The sequence below is a fragment of the Atractosteus spatula genome, chromosome 2, assembly GCF_055471065.1.
Source record: "Atractosteus spatula isolate fAtrSpa1 chromosome 2, fAtrSpa1.hap1, whole genome shotgun sequence".
NCBI classification, from domain to species: domain Eukaryota; kingdom Metazoa; phylum Chordata; class Actinopteri; order Semionotiformes; family Lepisosteidae; genus Atractosteus; species Atractosteus spatula.
In genome coordinates, this window is record NC_142707.1 from 22,607,815 (window position 1) to 22,634,967 (window position 27,153).

The 27,153-nt window shown below is 36.9% G+C and overlaps 2 protein-coding genes across 3 annotated transcripts; one reads left to right on the forward strand and one right to left on the reverse strand.

Annotated features, from left to right (window-relative positions):
- Positions 1-6,224: 6,224 nt before the first annotated feature.
- enpp5 (ectonucleotide pyrophosphatase/phosphodiesterase 5) lies at positions 6,225-15,189 on the forward strand. The gene is made up of 4 exons (XM_088909151.1): positions 6,225-6,291; positions 7,084-7,968; positions 8,351-8,527; positions 9,496-15,189. Exons 2-4 carry the CDS (start codon positions 7,128-7,130, stop codon positions 9,873-9,875), a joined length of 1,398 nt encoding a protein of 465 aa, XP_088765277.1. The 5' UTR covers positions 6,225-6,291; positions 7,084-7,127; the 3' UTR covers positions 9,876-15,189.
- Positions 15,190-15,941: 752 nt separating this feature from the next.
- enpp4 (ectonucleotide pyrophosphatase/phosphodiesterase 4) lies at positions 15,942-26,792 on the reverse strand. 2 transcript variants are annotated; one of them, XM_088909265.1, is made up of 4 exons: positions 26,521-26,792; positions 21,455-22,354; positions 20,001-20,171; positions 15,942-19,402 (listed from the first exon to the last, which is right to left on the reverse strand). In XM_088909265.1, exons 2-4 carry the CDS (start codon positions 22,299-22,301, stop codon positions 19,032-19,034), a joined length of 1,389 nt encoding a protein of 462 aa, XP_088765391.1. In that variant the 5' UTR covers positions 22,302-22,354; positions 26,521-26,792; the 3' UTR covers positions 15,942-19,031. The 2 variants fall into 2 exon arrangements, with proteins under 2 accessions (XP_088765391.1, XP_088765392.1); XM_088909266.1 differs by lacking the exon at positions 26,521-26,792 and having other exon boundaries at positions 21,455-22,406.
- Positions 26,793-27,153: the final 361 nt, after the last annotated feature.

The window sequence follows — 27,153 nt, forward strand, 5'->3', positions numbered from 1 at the left end:
CACACTCCTACCGCACCTCTTTTTTGTAATTGCTGCCTGTTGCAAGGTAGTAAATGGCCACAGCTAATATAGTGGTGGGAAGCCGTGATCCTGGTGGCTACAGTTCCTTAGGCTTTACAGATCTCACCACAAGCTTACACTCTGGTAAACACTTTCTTTAATAAACTGAGTAAAATGAATTGTTCAACTGTGTATGAGCTTATTTGCTGTAAAGAGATAAAGACCCAGCAACTGATACTGTATGACTTCCAAAGTCCTCCTATAAAACATAGTACAGCTCTTTCTTGCCAGTTGAACTTGGTTTTAATTTAACCCATCAAGAAACTTGTGAGTATAAGAATATAGACCAAGGAATATTCAGAAAACACAGTGATAAAACTAAATAAAGAGACTGTTATTCTTAGGGAAACATCTTTTTTATCCTTAGTCTCTTTTTCCATCATTGCATATGATGTAATTTTATAAAGCAGATAATTAAAGGAAGATTAAAGACAGGTTACATCACTGACCAGGAATGCTAAGTCTAAAACATCGGAAAGTTTCTGTCTTTACTCTGAAATCATTCAACTGTATTATTTAGCAAAGTTGAGTCAAGTCTATTGCATATGCTGATACTTAAGGGTTACTTAAGTGTGTTTAAATGAAGCCCTGTAGTGATGAACACAGACATACTATATTTGAGGTGCCCGGCCTGACATTTATAGAACATTTTTTTATCTGATCATTACAAGCTTTCAAAATTGAATTATGAATGAATTTATATTATTCATACACTTTAATCACAGTACATATCTAAAAGCTGGTGGGCAGCACAGTGGGACAGTGGTTAACATTGCTGTCTCACAGCGCTGGGACTGTAGGTCCAGTACTGGACCCAGGTTGCTGTCTCTGTTGGTGTTTGTTTGCATGGGTTTCCTCCCAATGTCCAAAAAAAACCCCATACATACCCCATACATTTTCTGGGAAAATTGGCCCTTGGTGTCAGTGTGTGCCCTGCAATGGACTGGCATCCCATTTCAGGGTGTCCCCTGCCCTGCGCCTGTTGATTGCCAGGATAGCTCCAGCTCCTTCACGACCCTGACCCTGAACTGGAAGAAGCAGTTAGAAATATGGATGGATGGGTATCAAATCTGCTACACCAGAATGCGATGCAGCATCTGTTTATCACAATTGTATTACAGAGTGTGAATGAAAAAGTTTTATTCTTTATCAAAAAATATTTAAGAGGGAATTCTGTTGTTTCTTCGCAAAGGAGCATCCACACAGAGTTTGCCACCAACAAGCTTTTGCTTGAAACCTTTGATCTTAGAGGTTTGGTATATTTAGTGAAGAACTGTTGAACTGTTATGGCACTAGTCCTACCTGATATGACACTGTGTGATTTCTATCCACAGGGTGCATGAAAAATTAAGCATGCCAACGTTTACCTGCATACTACAGAGATTTAATATAGCAGCATTGAACACGATTCTTATTGGTGTTCACTCTTCAAACTGCGAGTTTTATTGCGTAATTTAATTGACCACTTGTGGATTGTAATTGTGTGTTCAAACGTGGTATGAAACAGGGAATGAATTTCAGAACTTATTAAATTATTAGAATATTGTAGACATTGTCTAGTGATTGAAAACCACCCTGTATTTTAGGTACACTACAAAAACTCATTCCACAAGAGTAATGATTCCACCATAACACCTTGTCTTTTTCTTAAGAAAGCAAACAGGCCCAGACTATCATTGTCCTTCAAATGTGCTCTACAGTGTACTAAGTAATGGTTCACTGAAGTGTAGATCTAGTTAAAATAGACATTAGAGATAATATGTGAACAGCTTCTGTTCCCAGAATAGCTGCATTATTTGATATATCCAACATTTCCATGAAAATCAGGTAGAGATGGGATCATAAAACAGCAACATGAAGAACTGCATCTCAATCTGGAAATCTGCAATGCATAAAATGACATTTAAATTGTACTTGTTGACATATCCCATAATCATATAAGCACACCTTCTACAATAAAAAAACATGTAATTTAAAAGTTATTGAAAATACTTGTATTGTTTTGTTCTGTAATGCACTACCGCTCAAATTCAAAAGCAGAAACAATCTGGATTAGTTTTTAGTTTTATACAAGGAATTACTCTACAAACTTCCAATACTACAGTAGATAATCAGTGAAAGGTGTTACAGTAAGAGCCAGAAGAAGTTCTGGGTAGCTCAGCAATATGATTTGTAGTATCAAAATATTGGTAAGGTAATGACCAAGTCTTAATACATACTGTAGCACACTCTGTGCATTCTGTCTCATCCATTTATCTATCCATTATCAGAAGACCACTTATTCCTGATAATGTTTGCAGAAATCTGGAGTCTATCCAGGAAGAATGGAGCACAAGGCGAGATTATACTAAGGATGACTTGCCAGTCTATCACAGGGTGCTTACACACAGTTACAATTTAAAGACAGCTGAGCCAGAATATCTCTAGGAAGAGGGAGGAAAACCTGTGCAGACAAAGAGAGAAGATATAAACTCCACAGAGAAGGCACGATAGGCCAGAAAGCAGGACAAAGAGCTGTGATGCAGCAGTGCTAACTGGCTTTGTGGAAGGCTCCATCATACATGAAAGGAGTGTGAAATGCCCCTAAAATACAAGAGTCTGGGGCTTCAAGGGTCTGACATATCAACTTGTTGTTCAAGGAAGGTCAAAGTTGATCTACTTTTTAAATTGTTCTTGTTAATTTTAAAATTGAGTCAGAGTTTTGATTTTCAACCTAAAGCCTTAAATGGTTAAGCTCCAGCATTTTTAATCATGTATTTGGTTACATTCCATCACACACTTCATCGTGACAACAGCAAGCTTGTCACGGGTTCAGGTTCTTAGTGCAAAGCTGCGCTCAAAGAGTGAGTCTGCTGTTGTCTCTTCCCCTGCTTGAATTCTTCAACACACTCAGAGATTAAGGCTTCTTTTTTAAAACCCCATTCTACATAAACCCAGCCTTTTTAACCAAGCTATATGTTTTGGTTATGTTCATACAACTCAGTGAGGTGACCTGTCACAACCTCTCAAGCTGTTTTATAAACCAAATGTTGCAACTGGATAAAACCTCAAGTTTGGATGGTGTAGTTAACATAAAAACCCCTAGGGATTTTGTGATCATTTTTCCTGATTCTCTAAAGTTTACTCTTAAAGAAGAGTCTCCCGGAAAACAGTAATCCAGTACTGTATTTGAACTGTGGAAGAAATCCTAATTTTAGCTATTTTGTAAACTACGATGGATCATCTGTATATAATTGCATTGGGTTTGAAATGAAGAGGTCAGTTCAATGAGAATGCTTGATTGCTATGGTAAAAAATGCAGCATAGGTGAGATCTGAAGGTGGTTAATGCCTAAGAGACTAATAATGACTACATGACTCTAAAAGAAATAAAAATGTGTTTTGGAGGTACTGCAAAGTAAGATCAAGCTTTTCAATTCCAAGGGTAGGGGTGTGATGAAAGTACCACAACATCGATGAAATCATACATCTATTTAAAAACCATTTATTACTCTACAGTAGTGTTAAATTAATAAATTACATTTTACTTTGGCACAGAAGACATTGAAAAAGGTTTCTTAGTACTACACTTTGTACTATCTGGTACTTTGTTGATTTTGTTTTGTAAAGATACAATGTAAAAATAAAGGAAAAGCAAATTAACATATACAGTATAATAAACACACAAAACATAATAATAAACATATAGTAAAACAGATATATGAATATTATAATGTTCAATATCCAAATATGTAACAAGATTTTTAACATTGACCACTTTGTTGTGATCTAGATGGTGTCAATATTTAAAATGACTTGACATTAGAACTCCATCAAATCCATCACTGTAGTGACATGCTCTGAGATTTACAAATCTTTCTGAGGGTGGTTCAGATCATACACTAAAGAAAGGGAGTGACTGACCTCTGGTGGAAGAAATCAAAATTGGTTCAATTCAATCCCAGCTTCACAAAGTGATATTCTGTATGCATGGCGCTATATTAAAAGAATCATCACTAGTTATTGTCACAGTGTAATTCTGCATATTTTCTATCCATGGTGCAAATGTCATACTTCTGCATGGGTGTCTGCATTATAAGGTCCTGCATTATAAGATTGGCATTGCATTTGTGGTTGTTCAGAAATGTGACTTTGTTAAAGTACTGGCAATAATTATGCAAGCAAACAAGAGAGTGGGTATCAACAATTTTTGTGAAATGTTACCCAATACGGTGTTATATTGATATATTGTTATATTGCTTCAATGTCACTGGTTGTAAGGCAACCACTAGTGCTATACCACCCCAAGGCCTGAATTAGTCGAGGCACTGATACCACTATAGATTTTTAAATATGTTGTGAACACAATGGCATATGGGAAGAAAATTTCACAGAACAAGAGCACAGAAAAATAACAGCTTAAGCTAATTAAGACTACTCCTATTGAGAAATTACAGCCAAATTTCATTGATTTAATTTAATGTTAAAAGACTCTAATGGAGGTTCTTATTTCAAACCAGTAACAGAAACCGACACACTTGACAACTGAAGAGGTCAAGGAAGAAAGAAACATTCAAAAACTAATGTAACATTCCACATATTCCTTTCTTTGAGATAGAAGAGATTCAGAAGAAATCTTGAAAATAACTTTGCTGCAAATACAGGAGTTAATGTTTCTTCAAGAACAGTAAGATACATGTTAGTACAAAGCCTCAAGTCAAAACTAAAGTCTCAATGCTTGTGTAGCTACTTGGAAACATTTGCTTCATCCTTATCATTTTCTCTTTCCTCAGAATAATAGACTAGTTTAGATAAACTATGAAATCAGCTTCGAGAGACAAGTAACATCCTGGAACCCAAAAGGTCACCACAGTGGCAGAACTATAAGAAAACAATATTGATGTCTTTCCATGGCCAGCCTTTAGCCATTTTAACTGTCTAATAGTTACCTACTAATTAAAACTAAATAATACTAATTAGTCCACTACAGTAAAATCCCTGCAACTTCAAGGCCTGGAGCTAGTGCAACTACATTCATAGAAGGTGTTGGTTTTCTCCTTTATATAGTATATCTAAAACAATCAAAAGTCTAGGTTGTATACAAAAGCTGATCAGAAGTTTGTTATTGGATATGTTCCAGGAAAATTAACTATGATACTTTGAGAACTGGTTTAGAGATGGTTCTTTAAAAAAATAGCACACAGACATATATACAGTATACAACATTTACAAAGTTACACATTTTGTGATCTAACAGTTTGAAATGAAGACACATTTAACTAGAATTTATTTATTTGAGAATGGGATAGATAAGTGTACACACCCCGTAATAAAACAATTGTAAATTAGCTCTGGTGTAACCAACTACCTTCCAAATCCCACAAAAAGCTAATTATCCCACACCTGTGTTTAACTGTGGTGAGTCTGATTATTTCAGAATAAAATCAGCTGTTCGCGCAGGTCTTTGCTGTTGGATAGGACATCGAGTGGAAAGGAGCAATCGGGAGGCGATAAAGTTGAGGAAAGGCAGTCAAAAAGCGGTCATGTTGCGAGTGTTTATCCGTTGTTATACAGTAAATGAGCGATAACAACATCTTTACTAGAAAGGAGCAAGCAATTGGTCAGCAAAGACTGACTGCCCTATCTTTCTTACACCCGAAGAAGGCTCCACAGCCAAAACGTTTTCTTTCTTCTCTTTTCAGCATGGAATAAACCTATTACTATTTCCTTTGCAGCCTACGCATGGTGACGCAGCTACACACCTGAACTACTTCTTTACTAGAATGTCTGTTTGGTAGCTATAAGAGAATAGATTGTTTGAAAGAAACTACGGGAGCTTTGGCTGAATACATTCAAGATCTTTAAAAAAGTTGGTGAAGTTAATTTTGTTTTTCATTGTATGTCTACAAGTAATGCAGGGTGTTCTTCAAAAATTCAAGGTTACACAACGATGTTTTAAAACTGGGTTCTATTTCAAAAACTTGAAAAGTACATTGTTCAAACCCCCACCACCGTCTTGCGATTTACTCCGCGATTATTTTAGTAATATTTGAAGAACCTCACTTCATTACCCAGCGTCACTTGCTGCACTTGTTTCAAAAAGGGATCCAAGCATCCTCAGTGCTGTTTCTCTTTCTGATTGACAGCTCAGTAGATCCTTCTAGCTAACCTTCTTCCCCCAAAACAACAAGGGCGGGACTTCCTGTTTACGAGAGGTCTGTCTGTTTTGGTGGAATTGAGCTTGGCCGATAAGGTGAGAGACTATAGGTTTATTACATATTCTTTTTTTTAAAGTTATTCTTGGAGAGGGTGCTATAGCTCCACACGCTTCTTTTGAGTATTCTGCTACATAGCACTGTATATTTAATTGTTGCGATTCTGGGGTTACAAAATAATAAAGAATGATCAATCAAAAATTGCTCTACAGTGTATGTGCAACTTCTGTCCATCGGTGGATAAAGCCATCGTGTAAATTAAAGACAACGTATTATAAGCCGTTTTCTTAACCTTGTATTTCTTAAATCTCAGATGGCGTGAGGTGTAATTTTAAATGTTGATTGTTCTATATCGCACTGAAGACAGTGTGATGTATAGCCTATTGCGCTGTATCTGAAACGGTTTTGAATGGTTATTTTTAAACCGCAAAAGACGGAAGTGCTGTAAATGTTAAGACGCAATATAAAATAGTCACTCTAATTCTTAATATGTGGTGGTTTCAAAATTGAAACGTGATCTCTATCGGATGACATCTGCAGGAGGACTGCTACTTTTGCAGTGTTTTTAGCATGAGGTAATCTTTTAAAATAATTTGACTGCATTTTGTCTTATTACGTAGAATGCGTTTATTGAATCCACGAAAAGTCAGCTTTTGGAATTTCCCGATAGTAAATATAATAAGGTATGTAGGGTACTTGGTGCAAATCTGACATGCGGTTACATGCAAAGCAGATGATCCGTTTCTCACGTCTGTGGCATATGCTCACTTTGTGAACATGCAATATCGTAGTGCAACATTTAATTCAACATATTTAACCTTCCTTTTTAGCTCTTCCATCCTTCCTCCAGAAACAAAACAGCCCCATTATTACAATGCCTTACTACAGCTTGGAGATCAGCTGGTTCTTGTGGACATTTCTAGGTCTGCTTTCACTGCCTGGTGTGTTTCTGAGCCAAGACAAGTTAAATAGACTCCTGTTGGTATCTTTCGACGGATTCCGTTGGGACTACCTTGACAGGGTTTCAACACCCAACTTTGACTCGCTGATTAAGAGCGGCGTGCAGGTGGAGCGCGTCTACAATGCATACATCACAAAGACCTACCCTGACCATTACACCCTCGTGACTGGCCTTCACGCTGAAAGCCATGGTATAGTGGCTAACGAAATGTATGACCCTGACATCAACCGAACCTTCTCCATGGACAGAATGGACATTTATGACTCCATCTGGTGGGATGAAGCTGTTCCAATTTGGGTCAGCAACCAAGAAGGAGGACACAGAAGCGGTGCTGCTATGTGGCCAGGTTCTGATGTAAAGATCCGTGGGAAATATCCCACTCACTACATGCTCTACAATGAGTCTACCCCCTTTGAACTGAGAGTACGACAGCTGATCAGCTGGTTCACGAGCACCGAGCCCATCAACTTTGGCCTGTTGTACTGGGAGGAACCAGATGAGAGTGGCCATCGGTTGGGTCCTGAAAACCCTGAAATGAACGATGTTATATCTGAAATTGATTCCAACCTGGGATACCTGCTAGATCAGCTGAAAAAGAGTGGTTTATATAACGAACTGAATCTTGTCATCACGAGTGATCATGGGATGTCGCAGATGTCAATGGACAGGGTTATCGAGCTGGATAATTATGTAGATAGAGACCTTTATACATGGATTGACAAATCTCCTGTGGTTGGCATTTTGCCTAAGGAAGGTAAGACCCTACGTTGCTTCTGGGTTTTATTGTTTTCGTATTATTATTTCATATTGGGTTTTATTGTTTGTATTGTTCAGCTTTGCTTATTAATTCTCTTTTCTTAGTGTAGTTAAAAGGTAATATTTCTAGAGTCTGCAGCTACTGTAGGTCTAGTTATAGGTCAATCACATTAGTCATGTCATTCTGGTGGTATCTGTTGTTCCGTGTATTGACTTAACTTAATTAACTTAAATATTCTATATGAATTCAAATAAAACAGTTGTTCAGATTTCATGGAGAAATTACTTGATGCTGGAAAATATTAACCATCAGCTTTTTTGAACGAAATTATATGGTTGTTTGTGATTCCTTGATAACCTGTGTTTTTGTGTATATTCAGGCAGATTTGAAGAAGTGTACACAGCTTTAGAAAAAGCACACCCTAACATGACTGTGTACAAGAGAGAAAGCATTCCTGAGCGCTACTACTACAAGTATAATAGCAGGATTCAGCCTATTTTAGCAGAAGCCAAGGAAGGCTGGACGATTATGAGAAATAAAAGCGATACATTTATGCGTAAGTAGTGTATTAATACATTTTAAGCTATATTTGTTTAATCACTTAAATCCCATCTGTGTTTGAGATCCCTAATTTTTGTTAATTAATTTGGTATCTGTTGAAGTTTAGGGAAGCTGAGATATATCAAAAGTATTTAGGACTGTTCTTCCCTAAATAGGGAAATGCATTGTGAAGCATTGGTGTGTCATTTCAGCTGTAGCAGGGATTGAACTTTAAAGTGGTAATTTAATGTCTGCCAAAATATGTAATGAAGTGATAAAACCAGTTAGTCTTATTTTATCTGTTGGACTGTGTTTAGTTACTGACTGCGATATGTTGAAAATGATCTATAATTTCTTATAGTTATTAAATTACAACAGCCTGTACAGCTTGATATCCGTAGTTTCAGCATGTAGAGGTCACCCCATCATGGGTAGGTGACCCTGGTTCTCGAGTGCTGGCACCTTTAAATCTGACCTGGAAAACCGAGCCAATCTCATTTCTTATCCTCTTTATTGGTTCAGTTAAGCCATTAATGTCTGCGATTGAATGAAAAACAAAAATCAAGTGTAGAATTCAAGTACCTGGGTTGCCTGCTCTGTACAGCCATGCACAGTTTATATTAAAATGACTTTTATTTAATGGTTCTGATGCCTGTATTTTTGTTCTGTTGGTGGTGATCAAAACAAGCTGACACATTCCCAATCGGTGTCAAATACATACGCAGTTGTCACTATATAGGTCTTTTTATGTAAAATATTAATATTGTTTCAGAGTACTACTCTCTGTGTACTCTCAATGTACTACTCTCTGCATTTATCTTCATTAATGTTATACTAGCACTGTTATCATAAGTTGCGGAAATAGAAATATGTTATTGGCCAAAGGGAATCAAGTTCATCTCAAGTTTGGACTAACATTTACAGGGGGTTTCACCTAGGCCGAATCCCCTTTATTTACCTCTGTTTTTCAATCTCCTTGCTCAGTGGGTAACCATGGTTACGACAACATGCTGCCGAGCATGCATCCAATATTTATCGCTCATGGCCCTGCCTTCCGGAAGAACTACAGCAAGAAGTCCATGCAGTCTGTGGACCTCTACCCGCTGATGTGCCATATCCTTGGGATCTCCCCAGCGCCAAACAACGGGTCACTCAGCCACGTGCAAGACCTCCTCGCCGAATCCTCCCCTCTAGGTCCAGTCCAGAAGCTTGAGGACTCCCACTCCTCTTTGTTGGGTGCCATCTTGGGTTTTGCTCTTGTGGTAGGTTTTCTCATAATCTTTGTTAAACAGGTGACCCAAAAACAGATACCTGTGGTGCCCATCACTAATATTGAGATTGTACAGCCCCTACTACAAGATTAGAGTTGCTTTATGTTTTTACATCAGGAACTCTCTAATACACTTTTCCTATCCATGCCAAAATGTTAGTAACGTTATATGTGAATGTTGACAGTATGAGTCATATACAGTATGTGCCTGGATGTGGTGTGATTTCATCTTTACCTTTTTGTTTCTTTGCATCTTAATGTGGTACAAATTAATTGTCTTAACTGTAGCACTGTCTTCAGGATCAGTTCCTATACTTACTACCATCTAAAGACTTATATTTTCTTGTTAGTGTAGCATAATTGGCTGAGCAAGGGTCCAGTGGTTAGTTACAGTGCCTAGCAAAAGTATTCACCCCACTTGGACTTTTTCACATTTTATTGTGTTACAGCATGGAACCATGATGTATTTAACTGATAATTTTTGCCACTCAACACAAAATACTCTATAATGTCAAAGTGAAAAAAAACCAGACATTTGACTAAATTAATTGAAAATAAAGTATTCATCCCCTTGCTTTGACACACCTAAATTACCTCTGAAGTAACCAACTCTCTTCTCCAAGTCACATAATTACTTGACTGGAGTCCACCTGTGTGCAGTTGAGGTGTTTAACATGATTTCAGAATAAATACACCTGTGTCTGGGAGCTTTTGGGTACTTTTGCAAGGCACTGTATATATAAACAGATGGTTGAGACATCGCCCAGTTTCAATGTTTGTTCAATTCTGAAGGTATGAATTCTCACATTTCAATGAACTGTTTTAATGTATTTATAAATGTAAAGATATTATATATTCTGTTATTTTGAGATTCTTTATTCTTCAGCATTTGTGATTTTTTAAAATAGTTTGTCATTCTGTCCCAATGTTCTGACATGCCTTTAGTTTAGTGTGTGAGCTCTCAGCAGCCTGAATGTTAATGTTCTCTTCTGCACTTTATGTTTTAATTGCATTCCTCATAGAATAAGAATAGGTGGTAGTGCTGTGTTTAAGTGGATCGCAGAATACCTAAGTCTTAATGCTAACCAGGAAAACCACAAATACCACAGTAAGGCGCATCATCTTCAGAATGTTCTGGGTGATTAAAATCTTCTACAAATGACGTATTGACCTGAAATAAATCCGGATGAAGGAGCCGGTCAAAGTGGGAATCTGGTGCAAGAGAAAACTCAAACAAATTATGCCAGACTGCAGTTCAGAACATGTGAACGCTCTGTGTAAACATTGCATGGTCCACAGCATGTCCATAAAGCCACACTGCCAATCTTAAAAAGTGTTGTTAGTACTCAGTCTCTTGGGTTAAACAAGCTTTCAGACCCATGTAAAGACACCTTCCTGTTGTCCCCAATGCATGCAGCAACTGTGGATAGGCTTATAGGTGCATATAACACACCATTGAGCTGTGAACATGTGTAAATTTACACCTACCACCTATGTAAAGATAAGTGTATAGTATTTAACAATTCAGGACAAGGGACTGGAGAATGCAAAATATAGTCACCAGATCACTTATGATAATAGTTGTCATTTATACTCTGAATTTTAATGTGAACATGTCTTTGCATGGCACTCTCAGTAAATGTGCTGCACTGCAGTTCAACTTCTGATTATTAGATTCTGAATTATTTTCCACAGAAAGCTAATTTTTCACTCCTCCATCCAAATTGACCTCTTATTTTTCCTAGAAGAAATGCCATGAGTGATTCTGAGAGTATTCTGTTAAATTTGAGAGGTGCATAACCAGCTATGGTTAGAAAAGTCTCAACAGCTTGTTTCAGGACTTTTAACATAATAATTAACTAATAATGAACTAGTCTATAGTAAACTACTGAATATATTTCAATAAGTCACAGAATTCCAAGTATAAGCAAATGAAGCCAACAGCAAAGACAACACGATAGCTTAGTAAGTTAAGAACCAAGCTCTAAAAATCTTAGTGTACATAACGAGTGTCTAGTGTATTTGTATCAGAATTCTTGTCTGTCTCTCTTCATAATTTGTTCCGTCTTTGGGCATTGTGAGCAGTGTTGCTTATATCATTGGTCTGAATAAAAGTATTTGTGGACAGCAGTTTGATGCAGCAGATAGGCGTTTATTAAGCAGATCTTGTGCCCGGATAGGTTCACAGCCCCATTTTACAAACAGTCCCAAGAAAATGAGGCTCATGGGCTAAACAACCCCCCCACACACACAGAGACACCAAACATAAATGCTCATAATCTCTCATGAAGTGGGCTTCTTGTAATTAGATGTTCTGTGTGGTGTAAGGTGTGTTGTGTAAATGCAACTGGAGCCAAATAACTTGTCAAGCACCACAATGTACTTTAGATTAGTAAATCACCCCCCCAGTGGAGATTCCAGTAAAATGTTGTCTCTAAATTCAGAAACTTTATAATCTACTAGATAGAATTCTACAAAGAACAGTAAGGTAGCAAATGGCTTTTGTATCTTAACTCAAGAATATGAACAAAATGAATATGCCACTGCATTTGTTATTTGAATAAACATTATTATGTCACTAGAAACACAGCAGCACCATCTATTCTTATGTAAACTGACATTAGCACTGTGATTTACTTTTATATGGTACCAGTACTTGAAAAATGTATAGTGCACTTTGTGTGGTAGTTAACTGCCGTATGTTAATTGTAAGTGACTATCTTTTTTTATTTTTGAAGACATTAGATATCAAGAAAGATATTTTCAAAGCTCTTATGCCTCAGAGAAAACATTGTTTTCCCTTTTCTATATATAAAAGTTGAAAGTAATTTCTCTGGAGACATCTCAGGCTTCAGAAAGAAAATTAATTTTTCCTCACATAAACACTGCTTTGAATTCAGCCTGGAAGTGAGAAATGTGAGGGATATTTTTTGCACTGAAAACATTTTGAAAGTCATCCTAATGGTACCCTTTACCAGGGGATATGTTTAAAAGTAGAAAAAAATATTTTTGAAAAACGTGAATGGAACAGTAACTGCACTTTTTCAAACCCCCTTTTTTTCAAAAATGAACAGGGCTTTTTGAAATGAAAATTAGATTATTTTGTAGTACCATAGCTAAGCATTCATTAGATAAATGCAGGCACAAACCGTCATTACCGAATACTACAAGAGGTCTTGGGACATAATTTCCCCCGCATGTAAACTGATGTAGGCCATTTGCAATGACATTAAGTAGCCTGCATTTGATTTCCCACAGAGAGTCTTAAAAGGGGAACTACAGTCCACTGCCTTCATCCTGTCAAGTGCAGGCCTTCAGTATCTGTTGCAAATCTATATTTGTTCCATTGACAGTTTTACACATTTGAAATTGTTGCTTTCCTATTTAAAGCATTACAATAAAGTATTTCACATGAGAAATGTACTGTAATTCGATCATAGATTAAGCCATATCCATTCTTAAACTAAATTAAATTTATCTATATTAAATTCAAAATATAGATAGTATATAGTATATCTGTAGCAGAATGTTGTTATAAAATACTAAGGCTCTTACTTAACAGGTACAAACATTCATTTTGCTACTTCACAGATTTGTAAGAGAATTTACCAAAAAAATGTGCTTGTTCCAGTACAAGCTCTGGTAAGTTTTGTCATAGAAGTATTTTTATGGTTAATTGAGTAAGTAGTTTCCCCATTGTTAAGTGCTTATCTTTGTATTCTCAAGAAACTGTCTTTAATTGTTTATTGTAAATACTTTTTTAAGCTGTTTAATGTAAATTAACCGATTGGTCATTATTTCAAATTATAATTACATATGAACAGTTCTGTCTTTCAGATGTTATTCTGTCTTGTAGGATGGCAGCTTGCAGTAACATGTTCTATTATGCCCTTTCTTAAAAAATTGTTTTTTTTCTAGAAAATGTGTAAAACCTTTTTTTGATTTATGATAGATGAATCTTTCTCCAGTCTCCTGTCATTTAGGTTTCATTATTGTTTAAGAGCTTACATTATTGTTTAAGTGTCAAACAATACTTCAAGTGTTATAAATATGCCTTTGGTGGACAACAAGCAAAGGGCAGTAAAGAAGGAGTCTGGAATCATTAGCACAGACCACTAAAAACTATTGCAAGTTTGAAAAAAATACTGGACTGTTGGAAAAAATAATCTTCCAACAGTATGTGAAAGTGCAGTACACTGTTATGAGATTTTAGCAGAATATATTTTACTTTAATTTTGTTCTGGTGTATAAAAAATAACTAATTTACATTTTATCTTTTACAAAAATTTTAAAAAATGAAAAGCTTTCTCTCCAGAAGACTTGGGAGTACAATTCACCTACTTTTAACAGCTTCCCTTTCTCCCCCCATTATTCTTGTATAATTGATGTCTGTCCATTAGCTGCTGAATGGTTCATTTTCCTATCTGTTTCTCCCTAAGCCTTCACATTACAGAAATGCATATAGCTACCATGTTTTCTGGATACTTTCTGTTCAGAGAGGTCACTGAGGCAGTCAAGTCAATGCTGTAAAGGAGTTTCATGTGGAGGATGAGAATTGAGAATTGAGGAGAATTGAACTCCTCATGCTCTTTTATTCCTTGTCTAACCCCAGTGAAACCTCCAGGCATGCTGAAAGAAGACCAAAAACCAATAACTGTTTGGCACTTTTAAATTTAAAAGAAGACTCTTTGGTTTAGAAAAAAAATCCCCATATCATCTGCCAGGTGTAGTTACGTCTGTGGGGACATTATCTGAAAATGTGTCCCCCAAGTTGCTCATTATACAAAAATGTCTCACTCACGAGATGTTTACGAGGGCCTTGAGTGGGAACAGTATATAGCTCATGAGGAATGTGTGCCATCTTTCAGGACTAGATGTCAGAACCGCTTTAGAGCAAAAGCACAGTTAGGTCCCCACGGTGTTGATTTAAAAAAAAATATTTTTAGATATTTAGGCAAGTGTCAGTTGGTATTACCAGACCATGAACTTAAGGAGGGAGCTTTTTATTGGAGTGCAGTCAAGTTCCCTATTCTGAAGTTACTCAGTGAGTCCTAGCATCTGTCTGTACTGGTGAAAGACTGTAGAGTGAAAACATCTTACACTTTGCTTGAATGTGAAGGTGCAAGCTCTTTTACGCAAATGTGTTTGTAATACCGAAGTACACTTCCGACTGTCCATTTTGAACCGCATCATACTATGGCAAATTCTAAAAGTAATCAAAAGAAATATCTACTGTAGGGTTTGGAAAATCCAAAAAATTTAGTATGATTTGAATTGATGGTACTGGAGGTTGTCAAAATTGTTATTAGAATGTGGCTTTTGTGAAACTGAGCACTGAAAATGTGTATTAACCAATAATGAGATGACACTTTTTTGAGCAACTAAATAAATCTGTTTGAACCACTAAATCTTTCGTTTCATCATTGGTGTGGAGTGATTTAATTGTTTATACAGTAAGTCATTCTGTTCCACTGGTCTTTAAAAGATAGCCTTTAGCACTACAGGCTATACATTCATTTCCTATAGTTAAATTATAGTTAGATCCATTTTTATTGTAAAGTGATCAATCATTCCTGGGAAATAAAATGAAGTTGCTGAAATCAGACTCTGCTTTTCTGATGAAACACAGAAAAGGGGTTGATTAAGTGCTCTTGGAAAAGCACTTGATACCACGACATTCCAGCTCATCCCAAAAGTGTTCATTAGGGCTCATCTGATGAGTATGGCGTCCTAGGTTTGGCAATCATTCTCATCTCACAAGAAAGATATTTTGTCATGAGCAGCACAAGCTATCCCAATTGACCCACTCACTGATGGGCTGATTTAGTATTAAAGCCAAAATTACTTGGGTATATTCTGGTTAATAATGAATGATCAATGACTCAAAATGATGCCAAAAATATTTGATTAATATCGAAAACCTGTAGATCTAATTTTTCATCAAATATAGTTCGATTTCTTCTGATGTATTTGTGGGCTGGATTTTGCGGATTCTTTTAAATTTAATTATTCTCAAAACAATGGAGCACACAGAAAATAAAAATAGATTTGTAATAAGTGCCAACAGCATTTTGCAGTGTTTAGCAATAAGATTCAGTAAGGATAAACATTTGAAAAATTATATTTCTGCAGCAACAGAAATAATAAAAAAACAATCCAATACTCATTCAAGTACTTTTTATTCTCCACACAAGCTTTTCAATAAAACATACAAGATAAGATCACTTTATTAGTCATATACAATTTCTTGCATTAGGAATTTGTCTTTTTCACATACCCCAGCTTGCTCTCCATGAGACATACAGATAGGGAGAGAGAAGCCTGGGGTCAGAGCACAGGGTCAGCCATTGTACAGCACCCCTGGAGCAGTTGGGGTTAAGGGCCTTGCTCAGGAGCCCAATGGGGTCGGATTCCTCTGCCGGCCACAGGATTTGAACCGGCAACTTTCCAGTCACAGGTGCAGATCCTTAGCCACAGAGCCACTGCTCCATCCATATTAAGGAAGTACTGGCCAATGACATGAGACTGAACATGACCATAAATGCATTATACCATCTATCAAAAGTACTTAAGTACCTAATTTAACAACAGATAAAATGCGTTTCTGTGACTGGGTATTTTACTATTTAAAAATACAGTATTATATGCACACAAAAGAAAAAAGCATGCTATTTAAAACTGGCTATAAACATAAAGGCAATAATTTACCACAAACGCCACAGCCCTGCAGGCTTTAGATGTACTTTTAAATTAGCAGCTGATTAATAACACAAAATTTGATTTCTTAGTCAAATTAATTTTATGTGATTAAGACTATGCCTGCGATACCTGTCCTGGACAACATTATTTCACAATGAGAGGGATCACACAATAATCAGTGTACAGTAGCAAGAAGTGGCAATGAATAGCAAATCAATTTCATGGGAATAAAAGGAACAAATAATTTAGCAGCAGGTCAGAAATACACATTTGAATAATGAGTTTTAAGGCACACAGCAATTAGTAACAACACTTGAGAAAAAACCTTCAGATCATAAAAAAGTGAAAAGCTAAGTATTGCTATTTTAAAATAATGTATACTTCCAAAAAGGCACGTCATAGCATAGTAATAGAACATCCCATAAATCTCTTAGTGCCCGTACAATACACTTTGCCCATAAAAAAATAAATATTTTTTTTAAATAAGTTCTGTAAATCTTGTTTACATAACATTGCATATAAAATTCAAATATACAGATTCATAAAGTCTTACACCACAGACATTTTTATTAACTACTGGGCAAAACACCTTTAGGTATTTTAAACTTTCATTCAGTGCATTATAGTATCAAGAACTGTGGCAATCCGACCATTAAAATGTGTTACTCTAAAAGTCTACACCCATCAAGACGTTCATGTTGTAGTAAAGGAATCACATATTTATATGAAGAAAGTATCCTTTTAAAATGAGAAAATGTAGCAAGATGTTTTCTCAAGTCATTAAAGAGAGTCCTTTAGGACTCGGCCAAAGTTGCACTAGGGAAGGAATTAATTAGTTAGAACTAATTTAATGTTTAATCAAATTCAATCTGATGATTATAGCAGTATTTTATATTCCAGAGTGATTAATGTTTACAAAAAAGAGCTAATATAAAATATATGTATATCTGGGTTGTGTTCATTTGCAACCCAAAATGTTCCCTGAACAAAACTCTTTACAAACAAAGAGGTATTACATTTTTGTTTGCAAAGATGTATTTGGGGAAAAATTATAAAGTACTCTACTTCACAATATGATTAAGGCTATTAAAAAGAATTTACAACCAGTAATTAAAGTGAGCATTATATTACTACAATGTGTACCAGGTAAATCCAGAAAATGAAAACTCTAGAATTCCTCCACTACCTATTTAATATTGCTTCAAAAATTATTTTTTCCATTTACTGATTGAGTCAATATTAAGTCTAACATAAAAGCACAAACATGACCTAATTCCTTCAACACTTTAAGTGCAGGCAATATATAACATAAATAATGTAAGTGCAAACTTGCTCCAGATAACAGCCAATACACAACTGTAACAAGTGTGAACTCAAGTAAATCCCAAGCCATTTTACACTTTTCCTTTTAGATGCCTTTGTTTAAATTCACAAATTGTACATGCAATTTTATTTAGAGAAGTGTCCTAAGCTTATGAGACTCTGGTACACCATATCTTTGCATTCAACTAAGGGTCAGAGGCAAAAAAGAAATTTCCGACATTAAAAGTACTTAAAACTCAACAATTCTTTAAATCGTACTCATGTTTTCAAACATTTGGCATTTAAAATAAAAATATCTGCAAAAGGCCAGAGGTCTCTTTGTCTTTCCAGTTCTTTCTATCAACAGCAATAGCCGATTACTAAATATTAGAAAATTTTACAGGACAGCCGCCCTCACAAGGTGTTTCGAACATTCTTCTTCTTTTGTAGACTTGTTCCTGAGAATCTAGCAAACACATGTTTTTAAACATTTCCTCCAATCTTTCTTTGTGAGCCAAAATATTCATTCCTTTACCCCTTCACTTCATTGGCCTCCAACTCAAGAATTAAAACTATTCTCATTCACAGGCCTAGTTTAATTCCCTAAGCCACTGGCAGTTCCCATTGCAAAGAGCATACTCTGGTTGAGTGGGAAAAAAACATAATCAAATCTTTTATTCCAAGGGGGCCCTTCAGATCCTCCATTCAGTATGAAATTCCGTTCGCAGGGCCAAAAAGAAATCCCATTAGATTTTATTAATGAAGTTTGCTGGTACACCAACTACACCTCAACATTTTCCCCTGGCAGGTCAGGCCTGCAGTGTTGACCATGTATACATGTGTAAACATCCAGACACTTAAATTAATGAAGTGTAATGCAATGGTAGCCTTCTATACTGAAAACACTGTATGCTGTCCTGGATTGTAGAGCTAAAGCCATGCCCTGGCATAGATGATGGACAGGAAAAGCCATTAATCCCAGTATACAGTACATCCTCTGGGCCCCATCAAGGCTTGCAGATAAGGATTAAAATGTTGGAAATATTTAATTTAATTATAAAGTAGGTGTTAGATTATGAAACAATATCCAAAATAAATTTTAATTGCTCAAAACCATGTGCAGGCAGTCTGAATGTCCTGAGATTTAAAATAAGCTTCTTTTTCATATTCCCATGCTGACCGATCTCATTTACTCCTCTGTAACATCAGTTGTGCAGTGGTGTTGTGCAGACTGCAAAGTTGAACTCCCCTACCCCAGCAGTGGATCATCATCATCGTCATCCTGTAGCTCCAGACGAGCAAACGGCCGAGAGGATGACGGCGCTCTGTTCTTCATCAGCACAAATAGGCCAGTCAGGGTGGTCAGGACCATCAGCACGCCGATCACTATGCCGATGACTTCAGGAAGATCGGTGCACCTCTCATCAACAAGCAGGCAGCGAGAATTATAGAAACTGCCATTGTTGGGCATCTTCTCCATGCGCAGAAGGTGGCACATCAAAGGATAAATGTCCACAATGTTCAAGCTAGACATCCTGTAGCCCTTCCTGAAGGCAGGCCCATGGGCTGTCAGGAAGGGATGCATGCTAGGCAATGCATTATCATAGCCATGGTCGCCCACTGTAGTGAGGAAAATTGGGGAAACACGTAAATTACTATATATAATAGAACAGAACAGTTTCTATTTCAGAACACAGCTACTAAATAGAGTAATTTAAACACCTCACGTTCAATGGATCCCTCCAGCGTGATTCATAGCAGTCAAATGAGAATATGGAAAAGCTATCCAACCATGTTTGTTGACGTCGATACCCTGGCTTCTTCCAAGAAAGGGCTTGATGATATCCTTGGTTCAATAAGCGACTAACTGCCGAACGTATGTTTTAAGTAGAAGTCACACTTTTACTCTTAGGAGCAGTGCCATTAGATAAGAGCCAAATAGTCATGATCTCTCCTTAATAACTCATCTGATGGTTGGGAACTCTTCTTAACCAAACATCTCTAATGGAGTAAATCGACAGTTGCCAATCATCTAATTATCCCTGATCAAAGGTTACATTTGACTATCATAATCCTTCAATACCACACTAAGCTGAGCCATGAACTCTTATTTTATTCCGTGTAATATTTGTTTTTTTTCTATCTCATGTTTATGGAGCATAAGGTCTTGACCTCTCTCACTAGCCCTAAAATTCTATAGTAAGGACAAGAATCTTACATCGTAGTTGGTTTTCCTCCTGAACAATCGTCCAGCCTTCATCTGCCACCAGAATAATTGGCTGGATCCTCTCATTGTCCCTGTAATGAAACCTATCAGGAATTTCAGCTTTCAGGTATGCTTTCATATTGGGGTGACAGTCCTTCAGCGCATTGTACACCTGTGTAGCATCTGTCCAACGAAAGACAACAAAGAAAAAAAAACATATTTAACTGGAGTCCAACATAATTGGAGTCATTTTAAATACAACTGCAATTACATTTAAAGGAGTTATTTTAAATACAACTGTAGTGACTCCGAGTAGCAATCTTAGCTTTAATAGCAGAGTTGAAATACTGTATACAGTACTTTCAAGCACTTGCAATTGTTGTATCATTTTAGCAAGTTTAAACAAGATAATGGAGTTTTGGGGATAATTCTTAATACCCTTTTTCAATTCCAGACCTGGAGTGGTATTTGTGAGGAGTCTGTATGTTCTCCCTGTGTTCATGTGGGTTTCCAGCAGGTGCTCTGGTTTCCTCCCACAGTCCAAAGACATACTGGCAGTTGATTGGCTTCTGGGAAAATTAGCTCTGGAGTAAGTATGTGCGTGTTTGTGTCTGTGTGTGCCCTGTGATGGACTGGAATCTCATGCAGAGTGGCTCCCCTGCAGTTAGAAAATTGATGGATGGACAGATACAATAGACATACAGTAGAAATGAGCACAAAGATACATTGCTGTGCTCCATCGATCTGTTTGTTCAGTTTGTCCAGTTCTTGGACTGAAAAAGAAAATGCATATGCAAGGAAAATTATTTTATGGTCTTTCATGGAGTACTATTCATCCTGAAGCACTGAATACCTTCCGAGTTTTCAAAAAGGATTAAGTCCAAAATTGTCCTAGTTGCTTAAAGAGCAAGAATAAAAATAAAATACTCTTACCTGAGGCAACATAAAATCAAAGAATATGTGAAAATGTAGATCTACAGTGAACAATTATTAAATCACAAAATAAAGTGTAATGGAAAAGTAGCTTGTTTTAGCAGCCTTTAGCTTTGCTTTATTCCATTAAAAAAACTAGCAAAACAGTCTTATATATAACTGCTCCTTTTGTAAAGGTGTGCTTTTCAAGCTTTAGTGTGACAAAGGTAAATATTTGTGCAAGGGGACGACAGGGTAGGCATGAATATACAATAGCATTGGATCAAACTGCAAAAATTTTGACTCCAGTCAGTTCTGTTTTAGGACCCCTCAAGACTAAAAGCACCAATTCTTCTCTGGAAATTAAAAAAAAATGCTCATGCTTATAACTGGAGTCACCTAAACACAGGCTGGACTAAATCTATTGTTCATATACCAATGTGTAATCCGGTTATGTATCTTGTTATTTGCTAATACCCGTTCTGTAACCCTTTGTACCTCCAGCAGACGTTAACACAGGTGTACCCCGTCCTACTTTCCAACAGGGCACTTACTTGTCAGTGGTATGATGGCAGCCACAGGAGTGAGGTACACACTGGTGTAATTCGCACTATCAATACACTTATCTAGGTGTATTAACCTGTCCTTGGAACACTGGGTCATCCCATGGTCACTTGTAATAATGACATTCATTTTGCCCCATAGTCCAGACTGATTGAGTTTGTCAACGAGGAATCCAATCAGGTTATCGATGTCTTTCAAAACCTTGCCCATCTCCGTTGTATTTTCCGGCCCGTACATGTGGCCTGCATGATCAGGCTCCTCCCAGTACAGCACAGCAAACTTCACCGTCTCATCTTCGGTCAGCCTTTTGGTGAGGTTCCCCACTCTCTCCTGAAACGTCACCTTGGAATCATAGCGCAGGTAATATGTCGACGTCATGTTGTGAATCAGTACATCAGTCCCCGGCCACATGGCCGCCGCAGTCTTGTACCCTTGCTTCTGGGCCGACACCCAAATAGGAGTAGCTTCGTTCCACCAGAAGGGGTCGGAATCATTGGCGATCGAGAAATTCTTCTTCGTTACTGGGTCGAACATGGTGCTAGCCAGCATTCCATGGCTTTCGGCATAGAGGCCAGTGACAATGCTGTAATGGTTGGGGAAGGTCTTTGTGACGAAGACATTGGTGAGCTGCTCCACGACAACCCCTTCTGAAAAGAAGAACTTCTGCAGGTTTGGAAAGTTAAACTTCTTTAGGTAGTCTGCTCTGAACCCGTCAAAGGAGACGAGCAGCAGCGGGGGGCCAGAGGTGTTCTGGAGTGCGGTCATGTTCCCCGTGTCCTCACAAACGCCTAATCCAAATTCCACAGCCAGGACACACAACAACAAACCCAGCAACATCCTGGATTACGTGGGCTTTTATTGCAGAGGTATCCTTATTGTGGTTTTAGACCCTAAAGTGAAAGAAAATATGCATAAATGTTTCAGAAGCTAAAGCTTTACAAAAAAAAGAATGTGATGACTGGAAAAGGAAATGGAATAGTAGTGCTTCCCATAAATCTCAAACAATATTCCAGCTATGCCAGACCAAACAAAAAATGTATTTTCCTAGCATGACTCAGATGTTCTTGTCCTGTGGTAACATAACACAGACAAGCCATATTGTACTTTGGGGGAAAAAACATAGTTCTATTGTACTCAGTTTAGAAACAAAATGTCCATTAAATGAATAGATTTTTACATATGCCTACAACCCTAAATACTACAAGTATTTTGTAAATACCAAAGTATTTTGTAAACATGCAGAGCTACACACCTGTCGTTGATGAATGTACAATAATCCCAAGGAGAAATAAAAATAAAAAGCAAAGTTAGAGTGCACAAAGTCACTATACATTCAGCTTGTATGCTGGTTTATCAACATCAGAAAGAAATCACATACTAAAATCCATGAAAAAAAGCTTTCAGAATAACAGTGCGTTGACATTTTTTGTTTTGGCACAGTATATAGTAGGATACCATTTCTGCTAATATTCTGCCAGCACCCATCTTAAAACACCCACAAAACACGGTAACTTTAATCCCACTCAGTAAGTTTTATAATAACTGTAAAAATACATTTTACTTCATTTCTCTTAACAGTGCATTTTACATTTTAATTAAGAAACCGAATCACAAATTTGGATACTAAAAAAGCAAATCAACTCTTAAGTACACATAGTTGTAAACAAAACGGTCAATGTACAGACTGAAAACGAATCGTCTCTCGCTTTTAAAGAAAGCGAGGATGATTTAATTTGCCAGGGCAAGCTCCAGGTCTCTGTTGCACTGTCAATTTCCTATCCAGGCACCCATCTCAATATGTAGTTCTCACATTGCAGACATCCCACACAGGGTGTGCGGTCTAGCACTTGATGTTTGCAATATCCTCCTGTTAGGTTTTAAAACATTTATTGCCTTTTTTTTTCTAAGGATGGGGTAACAGGACTTAAAAAAAAACAGTAATATAAAAAAGCATTTTTTGCATTAGATATTATGGTGAAAGAAAAGCTCTAACAACTGGAAGCATTTCTCTTGTTCCCAAATGTTACAGGAAGGTCCTTCACTTGGGTTTGTATGGGTATTGTGTATAGTACTTCCTTCTTATCCTGGATTGGGTCACTGCCAATTAGATACCAAGCATATTTTCATTACCTGCTATGAGCAATGCTGAACTGCATGTTAGACTGGAAGTGCTAACAGCAAGTCCTATACCTCACACATGGACAGATTTTGCTTAGCCTTTGCACCTTTTTACACTTGCAAAAGTATCTGCAGGCATAAATCTGTTTAGTGTGAGGATTCCTGCAAGTGATACATGTAGTTTTCAATAAAAAAAACAAATAAATAAATGAAAAATATGATACATGAAACAAATCAAGGGCATTTCAGTTAGGGGATGTCTGGAATGTCCTTAATTTGTTTTCAGTAATGTAATTTAATGTCTTCAGTAATGTAATGTCTGATGGCTTCATTTCTCAAACTGACTTGACACCAAACTTGCACAGCTGAGGTCAAACTGACAACAGTTGTTCAGAGGTTAGTGTGAAGAAATTATCCTTTTTTTAGAACAGCAAATGCAGCAACACAGTGGTGCAGTGGTTAGCACTCCAGACCTAAAGTACTACCTGCATGGAGTTTGTATGTTCTCCCCATGCTTGTGTGGGCTTCCTTTGGGAGCTAGTTTCTTCTATTGTCCAAAAACATACTTAATTAGGTTAAGTTAATTTGTTTATTGCTAGGGTAGGTCAATTGGCTTCTGGGAAAACTGGTTCTAGGAGTGAATGCGTGTGTCTGCTTTGTGATGGACTGCTGCCCATTGCTTGCGTAGTTAAGGAGCGGAGCGGTGGCTCTGCGGCTAAGGATCAGCACCTGTGGCTGGAAGGTTGCTGATTCTACTCCCGCAGCTGGCAAAGGAATCCTACTCCGTTGGGCCCCTGAGCAAGGCCCTTAACCCCAACTGCTCCAGGGGTACTGTACAATGGCTGACCCTGCACTCTGACCCCAAGCTTCTCTCTCTGTCTGTGTGTCTGTGTCTAATGGAGAGCAAGCTGGGGTATGTGAAAAGATGAATTCCTAATGCAAGAAATTGTATAGGGCTAATAAAGTGATGTTATGTTGTTAGTTCCCCCACGACCCTGAATTAAATGAAGCAGTTAGGAAATGGATTGATAGAACAGCAAACTTGTTTCTGGAGTAAACCATTATTTGTAGTATGTTTTGAACAAACGACCGTTTTGGATTGGAACACTGTTTTCTTCCACATTAGTATACGGTAATTTAATCTGTGAACTAAAACAGACATTTTTTAGAAGATACATTGGATTAATCTGCAGCACCACACCAGACAACTCGTGGCTAATGATGAGCTGACAAGTCGCTTAATGTACATTTCCTTGGGAAATTCCATTTCTGCTCAATGGTAGGGTGAGTAAATTTGTTAAAGCTGCAAAAAACAAGCTTACTGACCAACCTGAAAGTGAACAATCTTTTAATCATTTTTAATAAGCCTAATCTATCCAGCTAGACAAAAAGTCTATTTAAAAAAAAACGTTTTCGTTAAAGAGATTTTTTTACAAATTACTTCATAAAACACAGTACAAAAAGAAAGCTTTGAGTCTGGAAAATAACCATGACAATCACATTATTCAGAAAACTGCATTATAAGATGAAACATTTGCCAAACCTTTGGTCTTAATGAAAATGAGTATCACATGAACTCCTGTAAGAACAAAAATACAAGATAAATGGATTCTTTCATGTTTTAATTTATTTTTCCTGATGATAAGTATGGTAAACAAATGCTAACTGATAATCACTGTACTATCTACAAATCACCTATAACAAGGTGGAAGCCAAATGACACTGGAAGAATAAAACTAAAAACAAACGGACGGGAGAAATGGCTGGATGACATTTTAAAAGGACCTGTGATGCTTTTGTTTTTATCATTCGTGACTACATGGGGTTTTATCCTGTATAACTGCGAAGAAATATAATCCACTAAATAAAAGATTTACAGGGACTAAGGTGTAACCTACTATATGTTTATCCAAAATCTCTTCATCCACCTACTCACATAAAGTACTACCAACGAGGAGGCAGAAAATGAAAATCAGTCGTTTGTTCCCCATAAACCATTGTGAAACATGATCCGAAATAACAGGAGCAAATCCACAGTTGTTCGAACTCTAAATTTATTTAAGTGCCTTTAGTCGGTGTACCAGTGGAATTTTATGAGAAGAACAACAACAACAAAAGAAAAACATCCAGGTATTGATCGCTTTTTAGTATATACTGGTTTTCAAGTTATGCTTATTTTTTCCAACACATTTTTAAATGTTTAGTTAAAATATGATGTGTATACAGTATATAAACGACAGTAATAATATAATAGCAATGGCACAGAAAATCCGTAAACTTCTTAAATGTCTTTTTTGACGGTTTTCGGGGTTTTATGCAATCTATATTTATGTAATCCTCACGTTTGTCTACAGAAATGTAATTCTAGATTAAGAAATTTTAAATACACTTTGACAGACACTGAGGTTCTCAGACCCTCTAGAAGTTCTGATACCTATATCCCTGCAATCAGGGATACATTCTTGCATTATTATTAATTATTATTGCTGTTGCCTACATGGTCTCCTAAAACACATACAGTAGGTTACGTAACCCATTGTCAGACAAATTATTCGCGCTGTTAAATAATAATCGGAATCAAGAAAATTGGGACCTCAATCAAGACCTAAGCTAAGACGTCACACATTTTCCATGTCGTATTTTATAAACTATAAGACACGTTTGATTAGTCAGTGTCTTACCAATATAATACAAAAAATGTAAATACATCTGCTCGGTATTAACGTTCTAATCTTTCTGTTACACATTACTGTACATGCGCATGATAAATTAAAGCTCAGGAAAGAGGAGATTTAACATTATGCAGCGGGCAATAAGGAATATGATACGTCTCTTCCGGAAACATGATAAGATACAGTGTATAGCCCAATAATTATATAATGCTGAAAATCAAAAACATTATTTTATCAAATAAACAGTAAAATTACAAGGTACTCACGGTTGTGATATAATCAGGATACATACAAGTTATCACGTATAACTAAGGTTACACGGAAATAAATCTCACTGGGTGACTGTGTTGTATAACAGCAGATCACTACTGCCCTTTCGCCGCGGCGATCTAAATTTAAAATATACGCACTAATGCAAGCCTGTTATCTAAATCCAGAATTTTAATACATTAAAATAACTAAAGACTAAACTTTTTTCATCTCATTTCAGCAATTCACAACTTCCTTAAAATAGTCACTGAGGTGACGTCTTTCAATTGGCAGTTGAAGTAGCCTATTGGGATGGGGTAGATGGGCGGTAGTCAAAGTTGTACCACGTGGAAAAACATTTGCCCAGGGCTTTTTTTTGACAGGGCGGTTACGGTCTCCCGGAGAAAACTGATGTATATTTCCGAATTCTCTTGCATCTAAACGATGAGCTCTCTCAGTAGCTAAACCATTAATATTGTATATCTAAATTTTGTCCTACATTATATATCATAACGAAGGTTATCCTTCCCTCCTGTAACAATAAATACAAGTACTTTCTAAAATCTTCTTTAATTAAAATACCATCCCACCAGTGCACAAGTTCTGCTCAAGACAGACATCTCTGGAATGGAGTGAAACAGGCTTCATAT

Coding starts and splice junctions, on each gene's coding strand:
- enpp4 (XM_088909265.1), bottom strand. CDS start 22,301: ATGTTGCTGGGTTTGTTGTTGTGTGTCCTGGCTGTGGAATTTGGATTA. Junction 20,172..21,454: donor TGCCATCATACCACTGACAA/GTAAGTGCCCTG, acceptor TTCGTTGGACAG/ATGCTACACAGGTGTACAAT. Junction 19,403..20,000: donor GGAGGAAAACCAACTACGAT/GTAAGATTCTTG, acceptor TCCTCACTACAG/TGGGCGACCATGGCTATGAT.
- enpp5 (XM_088909151.1), top strand. CDS start 7,128: ATGCCTTACTACAGCTTGGAGATCAGCTGGTTCTTGTGGACATTTCTA. Junction 7,969..8,350: donor TGGCATTTTGCCTAAGGAAG/GTAAGACCCTAC, acceptor GTGTATATTCAG/GCAGATTTGAAGAAGTGTAC. Junction 8,528..9,495: donor TAAAAGCGATACATTTATGC/GTAAGTAGTGTA, acceptor CTCCTTGCTCAG/TGGGTAACCATGGTTACGAC.